We start from the raw sequence: 14883 nt of genomic DNA on the forward strand, positions 1-14883 counted from the left end.
ACACGTAGTGTAATGCTCTTTTCTTACCACTCTCTTACAAATATTAGCATAAGAGAATAAGCAAGAGAAAAAGGACAAAAATACAATACAGTACAGTATAATTAAACTTACATTAAAACATTTTATTGAAAGTATTATGCATTTCCCCCTTTTTCCCCATTGACCCCTTTCTAACCCACCTCCGACCCCTGCTCCAGGCCTTTACCACCTGTTGTCTATCCTTGGGTTATGCATAGATGCATACAAGTTATAGGGTTGATCTCTTCTCACCCATTCACCTTCCCTCTGAGGTCCTACAGACTAGTTCCATGCTTCTATGTCTCTGGATCTATTTCGTTTGTCAGTTTGTTTTTTAGATACCACATGGGTGAGATCATGTGATATTTATCTTTCTCTGACTGGCTTATTTATCTTACCATAAATCTCTACAGGCCCATCCATGCTGTAAATTTGCATTTTTTTTAAAAAAAATCTTAGATGTTTTCCTTTTGCCTCTTAGTCCACTCTCCATTCATCCCCTCTCAGTCCTGTGTGCTAGGCTGACCTTTATTCACAATGTCGTTAGGCCTCTTCTCTCGCTCTCTCTGGCTTCCTCTTGGTTTGTCCATGGGTAGGGGCAGGGGCAGCAGCAAGAGAGGAGAGGATGAAGGGAGACAGAAATCTCAGCTTGATTCCCTCTGCCTGGCTCTGGGCTCCAGGGCCACATTCCTCAACGAAAGGCCAGTGGACCTTTCGATAATTCAGCCCTTTCTCCAGATTCCCAAATCTGTTCTCCATGTTCCCATTGGTCTCCCAGGAGTCCTAGCTGGTCCTGGCTGGGGATGCTTTATTATCATGGATCCTTCTCCCTAATATCTTCATGAATGGTCCCTTCACTAATTATCCCCCGTTGTCTATTTAAGGTGCCAAGAATTTCCCACTGAGACGCTGATTGATTCCTAAGTCTCAGTTAATCCACACTTAACATGCAGAATTTGGGGGCTGGATGGGGAGATCAATGAGGAAGGCTTTCCTTCATTCCTGATCGTCCACAGCAAACCAGCAAACAAACAGTGCCCTGTGCAAAAGTGATAAAGGCAGATGTTTCTAATCTGTGATATTTAGACTTTAAATAGGAAGTGACTTATTGCTGCTATCTCACTGAAAGCTTTCTATTTGTTGTGAAATCTTTATTGTAATTAATCAAATAGAGATTGATGACTTTTTTTTTTCCTTTTGGTACACTAGTTCCTAGTGTCAAGGTCAGCATAAGGACCAGTAGTGTCCGTACTCTAGTGCAGCTGTGTCTCTCCTGTCCACACCTACTAAACCCAGCTAGGACGTGTGGTTCTGGCCTTGGTCCAGGATCCAGCCCTCGGGTGGATCCACCTTAACCCAAGTGAGTGTTCCAAGGAGCATTCAGCCAACAGTGAGATCCTCCAGAGGCCCAGGGCCATGGGAAAAGCCCCCCAAAAGCTGTTCACCCCTTCCGTCTCAGATAGAAGCCAACCAAAAGGTTGAAAGCAAAAAAGAAGAAGGAGGAGGAGGAAGGAGGAGGAAGAAGAAGGAAAAAGAAGGAGAAGGAGGAGAAGGAGGAGAAGGAGGAGAAGGAGGAGAAGGAGGAGAAGGAAGAAGGAAGAAGGAAGAAGGAAGAAGGAAGAAGGAAGAAGGAAATTGTCTTATTCTTTTTATCCCCAAAGCACGAAACATAGTACTTTTAGGTGATTGACTTTCAATAAATTTATGTGAATCTTTTCATTAGACTCATTTAAATTGCTTAAAAGGGTCAGAATATGTTTGTTTGTTTTTTGTTTTGTAAGGATGTTTTATTGATTTTTTTTTTTTTAAGAGAGGAAGGGCCAAGGGGAGAGAGGAACACTGATGTGAGAGAGAATCATCTATTGGCTGCTTCCTGCATGCCCCCTACTGGGGATGGACATTGAGAGCCAGTATGGACCCTGACTGGGAATGCAATTGTGACCTCCTGGTTCCTAGGTCACCACTCAACCACTGAGCCACAGCAGCCACGCCATCAGTTCTTTATGTTAATGGAATCCTTACATAATTTAGAAGAGAAAGGATACTGGCAGTGGCTAACAGGAGTAGTAGAGCTGTGGGATGCGGTTGCCAGGTTGCACACCTGAATTCCTATGTGTCTGACCTTGAGAAGTAGCTTGGCTTCTCTAAGACTCTATGTGCTCAACTGTATAGCAAGGCAAATAGCAGTTTCTGTTTCTTGGTGTTGCCAGAGTTAATGGAAATAACTCATACAGAGTGTGTAGCTAATGTCTAACTCAAAGATTCAGTACATTTTTAATAATAAAGCGTTTTATAATTTCAGAAATACTCACATGGCCTTTCCAGAACCCTGGCATTTTACTTTTCCCAAAGCTATTCATAAATGTCCTGCACTCGAGCCAGAAAAGGAAATTATCTCCTTAGGCTTTATTTTAAAAGTCCACTAGATTATAGTCATTAGTTTTTGTTACTCACCTTGGGAATCTGAGGGCATTGAAAATTGTTGTATTAATAGATGTTTGAAACTTATTACTTACTAAATGCATGTTTTTTTGGGTATGAATGGAAGTATCATATGAAACATTTCCTATTCAATTCCAAAGTCTGCTAAGAGTAACAAGCTATGAAATCTGCTTGCATATATTGGTAAGAAATGGAGTGTGCTCTTCAAATGATGTATCTTGCTGTTCAGGAATTTACGAGAAAGTTTGGCTGTGTGTCCTTAATTTGCGATTTTGTAGTTCATGATATTGGCAAAACCAAATCAAAAGAACTACCCAGCCTAGTCACAGGCACCCTTTTGGAGGGCATATGTGGACACCAGCTCTAAACCTTCCCAGTGTCCTGCTTAGGACTGACCTTGAAATCTAGTGATTGGATGTTGACACCTGGACCAAAAAGCATAAAACGCAGAGAGGCCAACATCATGTGTCTATTTCATGCTCACAACATGTTTACATGCTTCCTGATTTGGGCATGGGGAACTCTCTTCTTGGTAGGACTTGGGAAGGGCCTGACATATCACTAATTGTGTGTGAAATGATCCGGTATGTCTTTGAAAAATGCCCCTCTTCTTGAGTAGGAAGAATGAATTCTATGGGAACATCAAAATAGGTGACTGTTCTTCTCAGGTGTGAGATAATAGCAGAAAATATTTGATGGCCATAGATATTGACATGGGTAAAGATCAACTTGGATGTAAAGCTGACAAGACTTGCAATGGATTTGGTATTGTGGATAAGGTAGAGGAGGATGAAAAAAAAATTATATATATATATATATATATATATATATATATATATATATATATATATATATATATATTTAAAAGGCAGACTGCACTTAGCCAGCGTATATTCATTATACAATTTGGTTCTGTAATTGCTCTTTCAGCCCTTCCTACAAATCCTGTCAAATATGGGTTATCTACTGTGTGTGTGTGTGTGTGTGTGTGTGTGTGTGTGTGTGCAATCTTACCTGCACTGAAGTTGGACTCCAGTGTCATCTCCATCTCAATTCAAGCGCATCCTAGGTGCTAAAAAAATAAACAAAACTTAGTGGTTGAATTAACTGTCACAAATCTCATTTAACTTTATGCTCAGCTCATTGTCATGTGCTCATCTGACACTAAGCCCTTGTCTCAGTCACCGGCTATTATTTCTTCATCCAGAGTTCCATATGCCATGGGTATCTGCTTTCTCCTCAGAGCTTGCTAGGAGTTAACTTGCCAGAGTCAGAGACACATCCACAAAGTAACTTTTGAAAGACTGTCACTGAGGGAGAATGGAGAAGAACCCCAAAAGTAAACCCAAGGAGTGGTAAAGCAGAGCCGCTGAGGGGTGTTAAGGATAAGAGCTGGGTGAGAGTCCTCTGTCTTGTGAACCCCACAGGGCATGGCTAAATTAGAGACTTCCGTCTTTGATGTCCATGTGGGTGGTCAGACTCCTCACAGAAGTGCTTCAGCTACATTCATTACCGTCTGAGCGAGAAGACAGGTGTGTAGCACTTGCTAGAAAGATTTCCTTCCAAATGGTCCAGATTTTGAAAGTTTGTACTTAAGGGCTGAGATTTAGTTATAAGGAAAATGAACTTCTGTAAAACATCTCATTTCCCAATACGTCAGGGAAGTGAGATATTATGCACATAATCCCAGCATAAAGGAAATTCTCTGTTCCCCAATTACATACAAAAAAGGAAATATCGATTTAGGTACTTTCTGTTTCAGTGTTGAGAAGTAGGTCAGGTAGATCGCATTTCAGGCGACTTACAAGTTCCTCAAGAGCTTCTGCTACACATTATTTGCACGTAGGCGTGTGTGTGTGTGTGTGTGTGTGTGTGTGTGTGTGTGTATGTATGTATTCGGTGATCACTTAGCAGAGTGCCTGGCACATCGTAAGTTCTTGTCCTTATTATAACTGTGATTTGATCCATCTTTTTTCCCTTAAATTTTCAATGAAATACTTGGTTTTCCCTTAGGTATCTGTTATTGCTTAGTTTTAATTCATTTGCACTTTTGTGTGTCTCACATGAAGTGACCTTCAATGAAATGCTTTCTGGTGAGCATCCTCAGAATTATCCCAGATGGTGCCCCTAGGATAAAGGAGAGCCAATGGAAATAGCCATGCCCTGTGGGACCATTATGGCACATGATGGTAAATTGAAGGCTCTCTTTCCAAAATCTGGAAATAGAGCTGCTCTTTCAGAAACATAAATTGTACAAAGTTATCTTCAAAAGGGAAAAATGGGTCATAAGTAGCTTTATTAACTCATTGCAACTTTAAAAAGTGTTAATCCTTAAGGAAGTATTGATCGAGATCTAATTGACCAAAGAGAAAACGTGCAAAGCATTGAAGACAGACTCTCTTTAATCTGAGGAGCTGTTTACAGAAGCGTCGGAGGAACAAAAGGGAAAGGGAAGTAGATGCAGAACAAGCAGGCAGACTGTGGGCTTAGCAATTTGATATTTAAGTGTTTACCCTTTGGGAAGAGACAGAGTTCAGACTCGGAAAGGCCAGATACTGTGATTCCACAAAATTAGGAGTCACATCAACAAGTGTTCGTTGCCTGGCCAATGTGGCTCAGTCCCATGAACCTGGAGATGACAGTAGGATTCCCAGTCAGGCCACATGCCCAGGTTGTGGGCTCCATCCCCAGTAGGGGGCGTGCAGGAGGCAACCAATCCATGTTTGTCTCTCATCAATGTTTCTCTCTCTCACCCTCTCCCTTCCTCTCTGTAAAGTCAATTAAAAACTATTCTTTTTAAAAACGAAGTGCTTGCTTTTTAAAGTAATCCTTTGCCGTTGCTTGCTCATCACACTCAGTGCCAGCTGTTATCTTTCCAGGGGTGATCACATACTTCGGACTGTATCTGGACGGATTTCTCATTCACAATTCCTCAGAGCTGCGCTGCCATGCCTACGGATTCGCTCCGTGGAGCCTACATTCTTTCAGAGTCCAGGCCTGCACGGCCAGAGGGTGTGCCCTGGGCCCACTGGTGAGTGTGTGTGTGGACAGCCTGGGTGTGAGTCCATGCCAGGGGACAGGAACGAGGAAAACATAGGGCTCTCTGCTGAGCTAGCCTTTCAAGAAGGATGGGGGGGATTTCTTTTTATAAAATTCCACTTAGGAGTTCATAATTGTCTATATTCAACAGTTCAAGAGTGCACATAGTGAAGGACAGAACCATCACAATTTTATTGAAAATAAAATGTGCAAACATACAATTTTACCCTCTCTGATAATGGGTTCTACAACTATATAAATAAATTTAAGTTTAAAAAGTGAAAATAACCTAAACCTGTTTGACTCAGTGGATAGAGCGTCGGACTGGGGACTTAAGGGTCCCAGGTTCTATTCCGATCAAGGGCATGTACCTTGGTTGTGGGCACATCCCCAGTGGGGGGTGTGCAGGAGGCAGCTGATCCATGTTTCTCTCTCATCAATGTTTCTAGCTCTCTGTCCTTCTCCCTTCCTCTTTGTAAAAAATCAATAAAAATATTTTTTTAAGTGAAAATAATCAAAAATCTGTAACTGCCACCATGTGACAATACTGCTCCACAATAATTGGGCTAATCAGCGTAAAGATTGAGTTTGCCTCATCTATTAGAATAAAATATTTACATTTTCTGAGTGTGATATAGCTTCATGAGAACAGTATTTAAAATTACATTAATATCAGCTTTTCATATCCTCGTTTCAGAAATCTACAGTACATACCCATATTTCATTAGTAGCTAAAAGATTGATGAAATTGTGCTTTTTATTACCGGCGTCATTTTTAAAATCCAATTAATAGCATGTAATTGTCATAGACTAGCAAGCCATTCTTTAGTTTCAAAACATTACATTTTCATTTTGTGCGTTTTTCTTGATTAATGAGATTTACCTTCTTTTAAGGGAAATGCTCATTAGTTTTAGATACTTTCTGGCAATCTTGACTCATGCCCTGTCATTTTAATGCACTCCGTCTTCATTGAAGAGTGCATTGGATAAATATTACCTTGAAAAACAGCGCCACCGTTTACGTGTTGCTTCCTTATTTTTCATCGCACCTCCCATTTTGTCTCAGCAATTGGTCGCTTTCCAAGCTGCTAATAACATCATCTATCCATGGAACCCGAGCTGTAGTCTTTATTGCCATTAAGTATTTTATAGCTCAGACCCTCGGATGGTTACTTACCCTTAAAAGCAGGAATGGCAGTAGGCCAGCTTCTCTTCTCCATTCAAAAAAAAAAAAAAAAAAAAAAAAAAGAGAGAGAGAGAGAGAGAGAGAGAGAGAGAGAGAGAGAGAGAGAAACAAAAGAACAGTGCATCAGAACTTGAAACTTAGTCTTTTTTTCAAAAATAGAATCTGCCAATTGTGACCCCTGCTACTGCATGGGCTCCCCCTGTGTCTGGATGTCCCCACAATTTAACTGAGGGGGACACGGTTATCGATCAGTGTCCTGCGTGGATAGGAGGGGATGTGAGCCTCGTGAAATCAAATGCCACCATGCCCTGATGGGCAGGGGAAACAGAATTGGATTGTAAAACCCACTCTGCCACGGCCTCATCCGTTCCAGACCCGGTCTTGACACCAGGCGGACTGATTCTCTCCCCCTGAGAACTTGTCTCTATCCTGCTTTCACTGTGCAAGCCCTCTTCCCAAGTCAGTAACCCATCTCTACTCACTGGGCTTGAACAACAATGTCTTTCTTTAGAACACATGTGTCAAACACAAGGCCCGCAGGCCAAATCCGTCCCGCCAGGCCTTGCAATGTGGCCCGCACCGCACTGTCATCACTGCACTCCGCTGCGTTTCCATCACAATGACAGTTTATGACTGTTCAGTAAACCATTCGGCCCGCGATTTAGGCTGGATTTTAGATTTTGGCCCCTTCTCTGATTGAGTTCGACACCCCTACTTTAGAACAAGTCAATTAGATGCTGCCAGGAAGTTAAAACCTGTAGTCTTCAATTGGTTTCTAAAATATTGTGTTCCAATTATAGTATGCATTATGCCCTTCAGAGATCACATGTGAGTATACCGAATAGCCCTAGATATCTATCACCCAGGATATTACAGATGCAGGTCTTTTTATAGTTGATGATCTTTTTTTAATGTGTCCGTATTGATTTAAGAAATGTATGAATCAACCTTAAAAGTTTGACTTTCTTATGATCAAACTACAATATGACATTCAACAGAATTCAGCCAAATGTAATGATTGTAATGATTACACAAACATATATATCTCTTACAGGCATTCTTTATATGAAGCTGGGTGTTATAACATCTTATTGAAATAAAAGTTTATAATTTATATTTTTTAATCTTTTCATGGCAGAGATCAAAGAATAAATTTTGAGTCAAATTTTTGGTTCATCTAACATTTCTTACTGGTAATTCTGGGTTCTTAGAAAACCTGCCTATTTATTTTTCATCTGTTACATATTTTTCCATGCATGTGGGGAAATACTATTCAGTGTTTACTAGCATTGATAATGTTCTAGAATCTTGAATGTGGTATGATTCACCCTCAACATTTACAAGTTGCTCATATAAAAGAAAAAAAAATAAGTTTAAAAGGACAAATTTGAAAAATACGAAAATTTAAAAATAAAATGCATACACAAATTCTATACTCTTACCACTTTAATATATATTAGCTCAATAAGTTATTTTTCCCTTACCCTGACCAAGTTTATTACCTCTTATTTGTGCTTAAGAAGGACTTGCTCTGTAGCCATTTAGGAAAAAAAATAAAAGATTGCTTTGTCACTTGTTTAGTTCTTCTCTGTGTACTCAATGTATTTTCCTTTTAAGGAAACGCCAATGTGAAAAACAACTTGCAATGTATTTGATCTTAATTTTTTTTTAAATATATTTTATTGATTTTGTACAGAGAGGAAGAGAGAGAGAGAGAGAGAGAGAAACATCGATGAGAGAGAGTCATAGATCAGCCGCCTCTTGCACACCCCCTACTGGGGATATGCCCGCAACCAAGGTACATGCCCTTGACCGGAATCGAACCCGGGTCCCTTCAGTCCCCAAGCCGACGCTCTGTCCATTGAGCCAAACCGGTCTCGGCTTGATCTTAATTTTAACATGCTAGTATGAATCATCATATTAAATCTCATAATTGAGGCTTTATAAAAGTATGAAATGATGAGAGGGGAAAAACAGAAAATGCAACAGAGAACTTCTTAATTGCTTTCCTTTTAGTTATAATGGTGAATTACATTAGAGAGAAACCCTTCACCCTTTGTGTCTCTAAAAAAAAAAATAAAAATACAATTAATTTGCCCTAGGAAGACCAGTTTGCTTTGGTTTATTTTCCCCCATTTAGCCCATGTTAGATACCGCTGCCATTGGAGTCTGAGATTGGGGATTTTATTAGTGTGTCTGGCCTTAGAACATTCATTGGATTCAGTTCCCCAGGGACCCTCCTAAGGACCCAGTCTGAAACTATAGGTCATTGCTGTGTCAGATAGTAAAAACCTGGCTTGTTTTCCTGGCAGTGGCATGCTTCTACAGATAAACACCCAGACAACACACCGACACAGGCGTTTTCACATTCTTTTTTTTTTTTCATAAATGTGTATATAAGACACCTACATTTTAATTACAATATATTAGAGTCGGAAGAATTCTACATGGGAAATCAGCCCACTTATTACCCGCTGTTCTGTCCCATGCCTCCTTGGGAAGCGTACTGCTTCTACCAAGCTTGTGATTCCTCAGCTATTACAAAAGGAAAATGATGCCTACTTTTAAAGGGTTGCTGTGAAAATTTAAATATAATTTATACAAGGGTTTCTGCTATTTAATAAGGGTTTCATTAAGAATGAAACGATTATGAAAATGCATATTTTCATTTCCCATTTTTGTTCAAATATTTTAGTCTGTATCATGGGAAGTTTCCATGTGAAATCCAAGCTAACTTTCCAGAATTCCTTTTCCTTGACATTCTTTTTAAGGCAAGTTAGATAATCAAAATTAACAAATATGTAAAGAGGGATTCAGTGCAAAATAGTATAATTGCTAAATTTAATGTGGAGCAAAATCTGGAGTATTTATCCAGATACTTAAGGAAATATTAAAAATATATTTACTTTAAATTAATTAGATATTTGAGGATGATCATATAATTATCTGAAATTGCCCTTAATTCTTCAACTGCTTCAGTCTCATTTTATTTGGAATTCTTTAAAATCATTGCTTTGCAATAGTTTCAACTATATACGTAGACATAATGAAACTAATTGCATTATTATGAAATATTAAAGTGATGAATTAATATTTTTCACTCAAGCTTCTTGGTCATATTTGTACGTAGCTATTAGTCTAAAACAAAACAAAAAAAAACACATGACCAGGAGTTATAGATCTAGAGAATTCCATAGCCTTTCTCAGAAGAAAATAAGACATGTTGTAACCTCACATTTATCAAAAATTAACAGTCTATTTCACATTTATTTTCATTATTGGGAAAATACATGCCCCCCAACAAATGGAGGTTTCATAATTGAGAATATTTGCCTGCCTGAGGATTTCATGTTTGGTCAACTTCTTGGGAGGCATGGGCCTACACCTTAAAATAAGGTCAAAATTGTCAACATAGTCAAGAAATCTTTTTTTTAAAAAAAACAATAGACATTTATTTTCTCCCAGTTCTGGAAGTTAAAAGCCCATGATCAAGGTTCAAGCTGATTCATTAAAAGACCACATTTGTGAGTGATACTTATGATTTGTGGTTGTTAACCAACTTAAAGCCAGTTATTCAGAGACGCTAAAATACTCTAAACCCCATACTACTTTCTTACAACTTTCTCTCCCTCTGGTCACTTATTCATTTATTTAGCTTTTAAAATCTTTCTGGGCCTTGGCAGGGAGGGATCCTTTTTTATTTGAGTGTCCTTCTATTCGAATAATTCGTCTTTGGCTCTTAGGAGGTTCATTAACACTGTGTTAATGACATTTTTAACTGTTTTTGTGATTATGCCTTAGGGATGGAGTCACTCGGGTACATTTACTTTTTTATGCTTGGCATGATGTCATCTTCATGTACAGAGAGAGAGAGAGAGAGGGAGGGAGAGACAGAGAGAGGTGGGGAGAACTTGTAGCCTTTGACAGAGTCCAGAAGTCAGGAAGTTAGTGGAAACAGATCTTACGCGTGTCTTCTCTTTTGCAATCATATGAACATTGTCGGTAAGCAGTCCTGACATAGCTGTGGCTATCTATGCACAGCCACAGGCCCCCACACAGTGAGATTGATCCATGTACCCCCGAAATCACAAGCAACGGCCTTGGTCAGGCGCTCACACTGTAAGCGTTAGCAGAGGAGGAAGGAAACACGAGGCAGGCTTTGATCCAGTTGACACAATGAGGCACTCACACACAATGCTCCTGTCAAAACTGCTCACTTCACAGCCCACAGAGAGTCTTTGAAGATGCGGGCTCAAAGGGGAGCATGTACTTATTTTATTTGCAAACAAAAATAGACCTCTTTGTGCTCACAGGTAGAAAATCGAACTCTCGAAGCCCCCCCTGCAGGGTCGGTCCGTGTCCTGGTGAAGACAGAGGGGCCCCGGAGAGCCCGCCTGAGCTGGGAAGGGCCGTCACACCCAAATGGACTCCTGACATACACAGTCCTTCTCACCGGCATGTTCTATGCAGATCAAGGTAACGTGCTTGTAGTGTTTAAACTTCAGGAGCTCGAGAACATAATGCATTTCTTTTGAAATCTTTCTTTTTAACCACAGATTTGAATATTTTGATCTTCCCTTAAAATAACCTATAACGGTGAACTAATGCAGCAGTCAGAGTGTGGTCCCAGAGCAGTGGCAATGGCTCCATCTGATCCAGTGTTTCCCAAACTTTTGACATGTGTGTATCCCTTCTTATAATTTTCGTAACGCTGAGTACCCCTCGTCCTCATGAGAACGTAGAATTAGGCGGCGCTAAGCACGGTGCAGTGCATATCCCCACCAAACTCCGGTGCATCGTGTACCCCCACCAAACTCTTCCCGTACCCCTGGGGGGACGCGTACCACACTTTGGGAACCACTGATACAGGCTGTAGGAAGGGCGAATTCTCAGGCCTCACACTTGCTCTGCTGATTTGTAACTGCAAAGGTGGGCCCAACTCTCTGTGGGGTACCCTCCACCTCCCCCCCAAGACATGCTAATTGATGGGCACTCAACTTTGAGGAAGGCTGATCTAGTATATATTCTTTATTCTTTTCCCCTTGCTTGGTGAATGGTGAAGACCTAAAACATCATTCATGCAGAGTTGAGCTCTAATGTTATAGTCCATTTTAAAATGGGCTTTAGCCGAAACCGGTTTGGCTCAGTGGATAGAGTGTCGGCTTGGGGACTGAAGGGTCCCGGGTTCGATTCTGGTCAAGGGCATGTACCTTGGTTGCGGGCACATCCCCAGTGGGGGGGGTACAAGAGACAGCTGATTGATGATTCTCTCTCATGGGTGTTTCTAACTATCCCTCTCTCTTCCTCTCTGTAAAAAATCAATAAAATATATTTTAAAAATAAATAAATAAGTAAGTAAATAAATAATAAATAAATAAAATGGGCTTTAGTTGTGTGTGTGACCATTTTAACACTTGCAAACTAAGTTGGTAGTGCTGGCGTGTGTTCCAGTAAACTAACTGGGCATATATTAAACCAGCATTTGCCAACATTTATGATGTCAGGGACCACCTGTTGGCGACAGCTGTATTAATCGACGTAGGAATCCTTGGAAGTTTTATTAAAAACTGCCGGATTCATGTAGGTGCGGTTGGGTGTGGTTAGGTGTGATGCTTATTTTAGGCAACCCCTGCCTTAGGAAAATGCAGGTGTAGATTTCATTAGCAACAATTCTGATTAAGCGTTTCCTTTTAGCATTTTCAGATGTGGCCGTACTATTTTTTAAAGGCTATGTCTTCAATGTTTCTTTTAAAATTAGTGGCATAGCCGAAACCGGTTTGGCTCAGTGGATAGAGTGTCGGCTTGGGGACTGAAGGGTCCCGGGTTCGATTCCGGTCAAGGGCATGTACCTTGGTTGCGGGCACATCCCCAGTGGGGGGTGTGCAGGAGGCAGCTGATCGATGTTTCTAGCTCTCTGTCCCTCTCCCTTCCTCTCTGTAAAAAAAAAAATCAATAAAATATAAAATAAAAAAATTAGTGGCACATGTGCAAACATGTAGATAATCTCACTTGCTATTAACAATAAAATGCTGTTCCTTAGACTTTAGAGGGCTCTTTTGTTTCTGAATTATCCACAGGTATCCGTATGGCTCAATAACATCCTCAGAGGGTGAAACCAGGTAAGGGGAAAACCACACATTTCCAAATTTGATGGGAGCATTCGTATTTGGTACCACATTGATGAGCAAATGAACAGTGAGTTCCAGTGCTTTAGGAGGTCTGTACTGGTCCCCTCAAAGCTTGGTGTGTCCCCCTTTTCTGCAATCGGCTCTTGGACGCATTCCGTTATGAAGAACTTATAAGATGATGAGGGTGATCATCGAGTTGAAAGAAAAAGCTGCATTTTATGCCGGACCCTTGACAGCCGAGCCGTTGCTGCCGGGCTGCTGGGTGAATTATGCAAGAGGCAGGTCCCCCTTCACGTTTCATCTTGCATTGTTTTCGCAGAGACTCTCTGCTCCCTTCCCAGGCCCATCACCCCCGGTTGCCATCCCGTCCCTCAGCCCATCAGCCCGGTCTTAAATGTTGCAAAGCCCAGCGGCCGGGGAAACTTGGAGGAGTCAGAATCCATTTGCAGAGCGGCCCTCGCAGGAAATGTATTCCGTCCTCGGCAGACTTTTCCTTCAGTTCTTTCCACTGCGAAGTTTACTGATTTCTCCCAGCGGAATCTGCTGGAATTTATCGGTTCATGGTTGGCAGTCACAGATTAAGGTAAATGTCGATCCGTAATGACCCTCTACATGTTAGTATTGCAGTAAAGCTGGGCTTTTATGTCAAAGATATCGGAGAGGGAGCTATTACACATGACAGGGGGTGATCAAGGGACTCCAGACCAAGGCAAGCATTATTAAATATTGACTAGTTCCGTGATTTATGTAGAGCTGCAGGAAAAAAGTGACTTTTTAACCATTATATATTCTTCAGCAACGAAAACCAGCCATTTATCTCCCGCTGGTAATAAAGAGCGGGAGCGCCTGCATATTTTAGCGGAGGGGGAACCGAGGCTTATAAATGAGGCGAACTCCTTCGTGATAACATTTCAGTTTGTTAATTGCCAAAAGCAAAACAGACAAATTGGAAGCAATTACCAGATGCGACTTAAGGAGGTCGGCGGTTGTGCTTTCAACGCGACGGTGGGAAGGGGGTGCGGTTGGATGCAAAAGGGATCCCCTGGGGATGGACCCCAGGATTCAGGACAGCAGCTCACTGTCCCTGGAACTCGGAGGTCCGGTGACCAGTGAGAGGATTTCAAATCTTGTCTCATCCTGTCACCCATCAGCCGCTCGGCGACACGTACAGAGAGCAAGGCAGTCCGTGTGACTGTGCATAAAGACACCTTACACATTCATTCATCAAACTTATTGAAGAGATCCCTTCCGTTGGATTTATACAAAGATCACTGAATTGTCTAACGCGATTGGGTGTGGTTAGGTGTGATTATTTCATCGTATCCTGTGGTGGCTGCTCAGAGGTGGTGGCTGGGGTGTGTAAGGTAGAGGGCAGCTGGTCAGAAGCAGGCAGAGCTTCCAGATCAATGTGCCCATCATTGACTCACAGAGAGGGATGTCGGGCTGGCTCCGTGAGACTCTCCCCCTGGCCCTTTGGTGCATGTCAGGCTAGATCCCGAACTATAATACAAACTTGGCAAAGTCAGCGCCAGATTTTGTAATAACAAGTGAGGTAGCTCATAGCCGAGTGAGACCCCTTACTTCTGACTGTGTAGTATTATCTCACAAATCAACATTTAAAAGATAAAAAAATAATAATAATAACCAGTTAAAAGTGGCAAAACTGTTCTGTAGTTTCAATGAAAACCAATGTGCTCCATTTCTTATAACTTGTAGAAATACTATACACACACACACACACACACACACACACGGAGGGAGGGAGGGAGAGAGAGAGAGAAAGAGAGAGAGAGGCAACTCCGTATTTCCCCATTAGCAAATATGTATGGTCTTGCTACCACACATACATCCTTTTACATCAGCGATACCCAGTTGCACATACAATTTTGTACTGTGCTTTTTTTCAACATAATTTCGAAGACTACTGTCACATAGTACCTAAAGAACATCTTCATTCTTTATACAAGGCAATACTATTCAATTTTATATACTATGCCATTATTGATTTAATCAGTTCCCGACTAGTGGACATTTAAGTTCTGGTCTACCTTCAGCTACTCCAAAAAAAAT

General features: G+C 41.1%; 1 protein-coding gene across 1 annotated transcript in view; it reads left to right on the forward strand.

Moving 5' to 3' along the window:
* USH2A (usherin) overlaps positions 1 to 14883 on the forward strand; it is a 397013-nt gene that overhangs the window by 209380 nt on the left and 172750 nt on the right. The window contains exons 35-36 of the mRNA XM_036453544.2: positions 5340 to 5491; positions 10999 to 11161. Of these exons, the coding sequence (XP_036309437.1) occupies positions 5340 to 5491; positions 10999 to 11161 (315 nt within the window). The remainder of the gene's footprint in view (positions 1 to 5339; positions 5492 to 10998; positions 11162 to 14883) is intronic.

The sequence above is a fragment of the Pipistrellus kuhlii genome, unplaced genomic scaffold, assembly GCF_014108245.1.
Source record: "Pipistrellus kuhlii isolate mPipKuh1 unplaced genomic scaffold, mPipKuh1.p scaffold_m20_p_25, whole genome shotgun sequence".
NCBI classification, from domain to species: Eukaryota; Metazoa; Chordata; class Mammalia; order Chiroptera; family Vespertilionidae; genus Pipistrellus; species Pipistrellus kuhlii.